General features: G+C 45.5%; 1 protein-coding gene across 1 annotated transcript; it reads right to left on the bottom strand.

Annotated features, from left to right (window-relative positions):
- Positions 1-433: 433 nt before the first annotated feature.
- On the bottom strand, positions 434-8,098 carry TNFSF4 (TNF superfamily member 4). Its single transcript, XM_057411194.1, has 3 exons — positions 6,620-8,098; positions 2,682-2,736; positions 434-1,236 (listed from the first exon to the last, which is right to left on the bottom strand). Exons 1-3 carry the CDS (start codon positions 6,815-6,817, stop codon positions 866-868), a joined length of 624 nt encoding a protein of 207 aa, XP_057267177.1. The 5' UTR covers positions 6,818-8,098; the 3' UTR covers positions 434-865.

Below are 8,098 nucleotides of genomic sequence, written 5' to 3'. Positions count from 1 at the left end.
CAAGTTTTTATGTGCCTGGATCACTTTTGGATCAAGCCAGTCCATGTGTGTGTGCGTGCTCAAAGGAGATTCTTCTTCAACTTAACAACTCTGAGAGCTGGTTTCAAGACGTAAATGTCCCACCAGAATTCCCTTGTCTCAGGTTTCAGTAGTCTGCATAGCTGGAACAGCCAGTGGGCCTCCACTCACAAGCTGCTGCTAAAAGCCTCATAGTCACTGCAGAAACTGCATTTCTGCTGTCCAGTGCAGTCCTGTCAGCTCATTTCAAAATAACACCTTCCATTCATAGCCTTTACCTGTCAGAGAGGATTTATCTGGATGACTGCAAAGGAAGTCCCTTGCTGCCTCTTGCCGTTCTCCTGCCTTGCCAGGCAAAGAGCTGTTGAGCAGATCTGTTCTCTTCCTTCTCCAAATGGCTTCAAGACACTTGAGGTATCTTCCTGATTTACCAGCCTTTTATTTTAGCAAATGTACAGTGATTTTGTACTATATACAGATACTGTCAGGTAAACAGAAACACGGGGTTTCTCTGAATATGAGCTAAGCTTAGGTGACTTTCTTCAGCTTTCATTTCTGTTCTCCTCAAGGGCTCTGCATAGTCATTTCTCCAGAGCTAGAAAGATCCATCCTGGGTAGCAAAACAGCTGCACATTGCTCCAAAGAGACGAGCACAGCATGCACTGTATAAACCCCATTCGCACTGTGATTTATCTGCACTCCAGCTGAGGCTTTCTGCAGCCGTAAGGAGGGAGGCTAGAGCTGTCTGCCTGTACAAGTAGAGCCAGTGAGAGCAAACCTCCCACAGGCAAATAGATTGGTAGGAAACGCTGTACTTTACATGTTACATTTCATATCTTCTCATCTTCTATGACTGAAGATGAGAGCAATTGAAGGGACTTTGTAACACAAGGCTAAACGACAAACCCGTAATGTTGGCACTGGAATTGGTCCACAGGGTGATGTAATCCTTCTCAAACAAGAAGAGCACCATGGTGAGATTTATTTCATTGTCCCTTTCCTGTACTGTTTGCTCCCAGAGGGGCCTGCTGGTTTCCTTGTTTGTCTTCTGCAGTGTTAGCTTCCACAAGTCCCCCTCTTCCAAGTCAGCAAAAAAGATAAAGCCCTTCAAGGACACTAAGTAGAGGCCATCACAGCTGATCATGATGGAACCATTTTTGATCTGAATAGTGCCTGCATAAGGAGTGAAATTCATGGCTACTCCTTTGATGCTTTCTCCTGGAACATAAGAAAGTAAAGACGGTCCCATGATGACAAATGCCTTCTTGGAAATAGGTTGTTTTATACAGACTGACTGCAGGAAGGGTGGAAAAATATAGGAAAGGAAGAGAATGAACTAGAGAATAGGGCAGACCAAAGCTGAAGTATCATCTGCTCTAAACAGGCATCATCTACAGTGGAAATTTCCAGATTCTCACTCCTGAGCAAGCTGGGCTCTTCAGACTACAGCTCCAGTTTATACAAATTATTCCTCCAAGTTTCTATTAATGCATGTTTATTTACTCTATATCTTAATTAAAATGTAAGTAAAGCATCTCTGTGAGTTTAGGAAGCACAGACTCCTAAAAAGAACTGAAAATAAAGAAAGTAAATAAGTAAATAAACAGTAAATAAGAAGAGTGGCAAGTGTTCAGAACTGGAAGGATGAGAAAAAGTGCTTTCTGTGGAGATGCCAGTAACATAACACAACGAACATTTCTCTGGGCTTGGTTGCTTTGTTTTTTCTTAATGGAAGACAGGGTAAAAGAGAAGTGTAGAGACAGAAATGGAAGAAACAAATGGATACAGAGCAGAGTTAGGAGAAATTAAAACAAACTTTGCATGGAAGGTTTTCTCTTGGAATGATCAGTAGCAGTTCCCAGGGCTATGCTGGAAATGTTTCCCTGCTGTGCTCCTGGGCTTTCAGCTGAAACCCCAGGGGCCAGAGGACCCAGAAGGTTTCCTGATGAGCAGCACAGCCCCTCTGAGCTGAGAGCAAATTTCTCTAAGAACCTCGGTTTCTATTAGGTTAGACCCGCTGGTACCTTCCAATACTAACAATATCAACATTTTTTTAGTACAATTTAAAAACTCTAGTATCTGCTTCTATCGTAGAGGTGTGTCATCAGACAGAGCGTCCCATGCAGTCGCACACAGAGCACTGCTGTTTCTGCTACCATGTGTATGCTCGCTCACTCTTCCCAGGAAACCATTTACAACTTTCATAAACCAGGAAGTCATTGATTTGTGTCAGAAATACCCCAAAAGCACTCTGGGTGTTCTCAGAAAATTCTCAAAACTACTGTTTTTATTCTTTCCCAGAGTAAAGCTTGTTTCAGTAGGTAGGTAAGGACTGCAGAAATCCACATGGATTTTCAGTCTTTTCTTCTACTCTGGGAAAACCCTTTTGTTTGGTTTTGGCACCTTGCAGCACCAGGTCACGTTTAGCCCCTCTCCCCTGAGACAGCTCTCCTGACGCCTTCCTCCATCAGAAGAAACAGCCTCTGGTGTGATGAAAAGCACTTAACAGCCTCCAGCATTTGAGGGGCCACCAGCGGTGCCTGGGGACCGCGAGTCAGTGTGGGGCAGAGTGGGAGGCCAGGAGCCGCCGCAGGTACTGGGGAACCTTTCACAGGAAGTGCTCTGGGAGCCCTCATGGTGACCCTGCCATGAAAGCCACCCACCTGTGTACCGGATATGGGTCCACGGCAGTTTTTCCAAGTGAAGGCTACTCCAAGGCTGAAAAGAAAGAAGAGGAATTCCTATTAGCGCACCATGCGAGCAGCCCCTTGCTGCTGCCACTTTTGTTTCCTGACCAGAGCCATGCCTCTGTGTGCAGCCTCTCCTGGCACCTGCTTTGTACTTGTTCTTATATCATCATTATAAAGCACGACTTTAGAGGGGTTCATAGCCAGCCAACTTACAGCCAGTGCTGAGCCCTCGAGAACACATCAGGTAGTGTTGCTCCTGTTTGGAAAAACATCCCAGTGAACTACATTGATCCAGACCAAACAGCAAGGAGGACCTTGTTGTGCAAATCCTCTTCTGAATGAGCCCCTTGAGTCTGACATACAGCCAGGGGTGCCTGTTTACAGAGCTGGGACCTAGATGTGCCCCTGTTGCCTCACCCTCCTCCAGCAGGGCACCAAGAGGTGCGTCTGCCTTCATGGTTCCTGTACTTTGGAACAGGCTGTCACTGTGTGCGTGTCTCTTAGTGGATCCCTTAGAAGTACACTAAGGCATTTAAAATTGATTTGCATTTTATAAGTATAACAGAAAATGTGAATGCAAATACAGAAGTGCATATCTTCCTGATCAGACACTCAAAACACCAAGCTTCTGAATTAGATTTCTTAAATCTGAACTTGCATCTCAAACCCATCTCTTATCTTAACCACAGGAGACCCAAGTCTGCAGTCTCTTCACAACCACAAGTCTTCAGCATTTTGCCTGATTAAAGAGTGAAAGATTTAGGCTTTGCTGCTCTGTGTTCTTCTCTTTACCTATGTCATATGTTTCCTAAGTGAGAATGTGAGCTAGTAAGATGCGTGTTGGGCTGACTTTCATGTATTTGGCCTCGTGTGTTACAGGAGCAGAGCAGTCCTTTCACTCTGAGTACTGGAAAAGTGTTGGAATAGATAGAGAGTGAGCACTGTCATGCAGCCCTGAAGGTTCAGTGCTGTGCCCCGGTAAATGCAAGCAGCAGGAGATGAGTTTGGAATCGGGCTGCCTTGTGTCGGAGGGTGAGGTGGATGCTGGGCGCTGGAGGTGGAAAAGATCTGCTCTGGCACCCTCTAGTGTTCCCACAACTGGTGCTCTGCGGCTTGGCTCCACTAGCAAGGCTGGATTCAGCTACCAAATGCAAGTTTTTACTGCACCTGGCTTTGGTGGAGCTATCTCCTCAGCATTACTGGTCCTATTCATTGCCTCAGCAGCTTGAGTCTTACACTTACTCTTTTTCTAGTCACCTAAGTGCATGAGCATTTAACTGTGGCTCAGGCAGCTGGGATTTCCAGGTAGTTTCCCAGGAAAGCAACAGCCAAGCACAGACCGGACTGCTGAGCTTCTGAGGTCAAACAATACCCACCACAGCCTGTCCAATCTGGCCACTGATGGACAGGGTATATTAAACACAGGCAGGCTGGGTGACCAACTTGTAGTAATTTTAAGAATATCAGCCCCATTGTCAATAATGTAGGTAACTGCCAGTTACTGTGAGAGCTCAAAGCACTTTGTAATTGTCTACTGGTAAATTCTGCTAAGGAGAGAACATACCTGTAGGACTGGAAGGACATCTGTGAACTACCAATAAGGTTAGTTGCCTCTCTTTCCCTGTTCTGTCTTCTTATGGTATGCAGGAAAGGATGCCACGAGGGTTGAGGGCACAGAGGTGCGCCTTTCTGACAGCTTCAGATTTCCCCGTATCATTTACACATAGAGTTACACAGATACACAAACATGAGACTTTCTCCTATCTTAGACACTGTATTTAGAGCTTTGCCACCCATTTCAGGAATAGGTTTGTACTGCACAAAGCATGGATCTTGGGAGACTGTAGCAGCATGTGCTGACTGAAAGGTCCATTGAGATGGTGCATGATGCCCTGTCAGTCACACGGATTGCAGATGACTGCACTGGAAGTGGGTTGTACCTTTTTCACACCATGAGATATTAGGATTGTGGGTATATCTTTCTTATCTACACCAAACCTCTACACGGTTACTCCTCCTGCACCTTTTCCTGCCCTGTTCACGCAAAACCACCTGCAACAGATCATTAGAAGTTTCTGAAGTCCCAACAGCTGCTCAAGGCTTTTACCTCCTGTGCATTTGTCACTGGGGGAGATTTCCCTCCCCTGATCGCACCTGTGAGTGGCTTGCCATGCCTGATCTCGGCTGGTGTGGCAAGAAGAAGTAAAGGTAACTTCAGCACAGATGAGAACACACAAAGCCTTGCAGACGCAAGAGCAGACTATCACTACCTTTTTTTAAACTTGCTTATTTGGAAATCACAGCTGAGGCTTGCTCACCAGGCAGCATCATGACACAATCCAAATCACTGTCCCTTTTTGTTAAGCATGGTCTGGGCTCCCAACCTGCTGCTCTAATGTTACTGTGCCCCTACTTCCATAAAGTCTATCACCCTAAATTGCCATGAGAGTCAAGTCAGATTAGTACTGCTGCCTGTTCCTACAGACATGCATATGGTTGGTTCATGGTTGTCCTACTGAGGCCAGGAATTGCAGTATAATGAAATCCCGCTGTGTACAGCCTGCAAGACTGCTCCTGCACAGCACAGTGCAGTCAAAACAGGACACCATGGTCATCTGCTTAAAATAATAGGAACCAGTTCTGAGCCCGCAGGTAGCAAGTGTTTAGTATTACAGAGGCCAGGAACTATAAACAGTCCCAGGGCTGGACTTTTCGTGTGCTGCAGTCAGTGCTCCTCAAGCACCCTCTTTTGGTTGGTTGTGTGGAGGAAGAGAAACTTCAGGCATGTCTCCTCCTCAGCTGCCGCTCTCTTGGATTTGTAATGCTTACAGGCAGCAATGCCAGCCCCTGCCATCTTCCTCTCAAAGGAAGATTTGAGTTAACAGTTTTACAGAAAAGAGAGATACAGCAGGATGAGGATTGACACACCAAGAGAGGTTTCTGCACCTTGAGCGGTCTGATAGCTTGCCCTTCTCTATTGGCTTCCAGTACAGCTTCTGTCTTCCAAAGTAGTAGAAGGAGGACTAAGCTGAAAGAAAAGTGCTACCTTTCAGGGTTATCAGGGTCATCATTCTGTAGATTAATAACCACTATGAGTTTCAGGTCAGTGAATCTTGTGCAGAACACAGGGGTTTTCATTAAACAGCAGAGGACCCAGAGCATGAGGCTGTCCCTCCCTTGCACAGTTACATGTTTGGCTTGCTTTTCTGCCAACTCTAAGTGGGAGGAAAGAACAAACTCTGGTAAGACAAAGGACAAGCTTTAAAGAAGTATGTAACTCCTGGAGAAAATGTAGAAGTACCTAGTGCATAAGTGGCACTGAAATAGGAGTGAATGGTTTTTGTCAATCCAGCAGCCTGCAAACACATGAAAAAAGCAAATGTATTTGCTGCAGTTTTTGCTAAAGCATTTCAAGTTTCAAGTATCCTGCCTGTACATATAGTATATTTAAAAAATTCAGGGTATGTTTATGAGCAACCTGGTCATAAAATCCTGATTCTTCCCCATGCACTTGTTGAAAGTGAACCACCCACCCAGATTTCCATAATTAAATGGAAATACACAATAGCCACTGCAAGCAGTGGCAGGAGCAAGAGGGAGGCAGACTTCCCTCCCCCAGGGGTCAGAGCAAAGAGCATTCCTGGAACAATCCCCCTTCCAGACACCTTCACCAAGCCTGCACTGGGCAATATTGGATGTTGTTCTGAGGACAGGAAATGTAAAAGAAAGAGCTGAAATTATTAAGGAAAGGGTTAAAAACTTGTGGGTTAAATAGGGATAAACCTAAATGGTTTTGGGTTTTGTTTTCTTAAAGAAAAAAAAAAAAAAAGAAAGAAAAAAAAGAAGCATTAAATAAAATCCATACAAAGCTTTACAGGCCAGCAGACAATGGGCTGAACATGAGCTCTTACCGTTGAGGGTTGCAGAGAACCTATAGCAAGGTAAATCAAGCAGGCAAGCAGTAAAATCCACTGAGCAGTCGCAGACACAAGGTGCAGCGTGTTCCTAACCTGCCCTTTTTGCCAGCTCTTCCCCTCATTCTCTGCAGGCTTCCTTTCCTGATCCATCTGGTTTTGGTTTCTCAGCTCTACATTTATCTGTCCTTCCATCTCAGCTGCACTGCCAGCAACTGCTGGGGAAGGGGACAAGAGCACAGCAGGAGTCTGGAAGAGTAGGGGGCAAATCAGCTATGTGCTCCTGTCCCAGGGACAGAGATGAAGTGAAGACAGTGCCTTCAGGAAGCTGCTTTAAGTGCAGAGAGAAACAGGCGGGGAAACTTCTTTGTGACTAATCTGACTTTCCCCTTCCTTCCCTTATTTCTTTCTTTCTTTCTTCTTTTTCTTTTTTTTTTTTTTTTGGTGTGAATGTGGGGGCTGATTTATTGCATCCCAGTTCAGTTTTGAGTAAGGGCCTTTGAAGTAGATGTGTTTATGTCTTTCATAGCTTCAGCTGTGGAAGTCCTGGTATGTGATTCTTCCAATAATATCAACGAATTGGGTAAACGTTGCTTGTCTTTACTCAATCTTTTGTCAGTAAAAGCTCTCACCTCTCTGTTCAGCCTTGAGTGGAAGGTTTACAGAGCCGGCTCCCTCCCTTGTTAGCAGTATATGATGTGGCTGAAATCTCTGTCTTCTAAAGAAGCAATGGGAAGGGATGTGGGACAGGTGGCCTGCATAAAGAATTGGAGAGAAAATATGTCCTTTCCATTTCTCCATTTCTCTTCATTTTCATCTTCTGGCTTTAAAGCCAGGGGAAGCTGCATGAAGCCTAAGAGGGAAAAATGGAGAACTGCTCAGGGAACGTCCCTTTCTGCACACATAGAAACCTATAGTCCAAAGAAGGCACTTGGAGAGGACCCCCTCAGCCATCCAGGCTTCCTCCTGGAAGAGGATTGCCTGTCTCTTGCCACACCAGCACCTCCCCCTTCAGTTGGTCTCCTTGTGACATTTGCTTGTGACACACGGAGCTGCTAAATGTCAGTTATCTGCAGCAGGGACCATCTCCTGGGTTATTTTGGGTGACAGGCTTTGCATCCTTTTGAGGGGCAGTCCAGCACTGCTTTTTCCATTGCTCTTTTAGCCAGATTTTTTTCTGTTGTAAATTAGCACATCATGACTGAAGTCAGGTGCTGCCTCCTCCTGGTGAGGATCGAGCCCATTGGGAGTGTCATTGTCTGTCTGTCTTTGAGGGATGAGTTGTCAGAAAGTTTCCCTTCCTCAAAATGTGCTCTCTCAACCTGTCACAAGGCACATGTCCTGACAAGAATGTACTCTGCAAGCAGAGGAAGCAAGAGTAAAGTTCTTTCATGTGGCTTTCCATCTAGGCAGGGATATTTCCTATAAACATAAACCAAATGAAAGGGGGAGTACAGCAGGCGGGCAGGCAACCTG

The sequence above is a fragment of the Pezoporus wallicus genome, unplaced genomic scaffold (genome assembly GCF_028554395.1).
Source record: "Pezoporus wallicus isolate ANWC-B61680 ecotype Strahan unplaced genomic scaffold, APGP_CSIRO_Pwel_v1 contig_8779, whole genome shotgun sequence".
NCBI lineage: Eukaryota > Metazoa > Chordata > Aves > Psittaciformes > Psittacidae > Pezoporus > Pezoporus wallicus.
This window is presented reverse-complemented; position numbering and strand designations above follow the sequence as displayed.

What these genes read in the sequence shown, in the direction of transcription:
- TNFSF4 (XM_057411194.1), bottom strand. Translation starts at nt 6,817, where the DNA reads ATGGAAGGACAGATAAATGTAGAGCTGAGAAACCAAAACCAGATGGAT. An exon ending in GTTCTCTGCAACCCTCAACG is followed by an intron (nt 2,737 to 6,619) that starts GTAAGAGCTCAT and finishes CTTTCTTTTCAG; the next exon opens with CCTTGGAGTAGCCTTCACTT. An exon ending in GACCCATATCCGGTACACAG is followed by an intron (nt 1,237 to 2,681) that starts GTGGGTGGCTTT and finishes CTTATGTTCCAG; the next exon opens with GAGAAAGCATCAAAGGAGTA.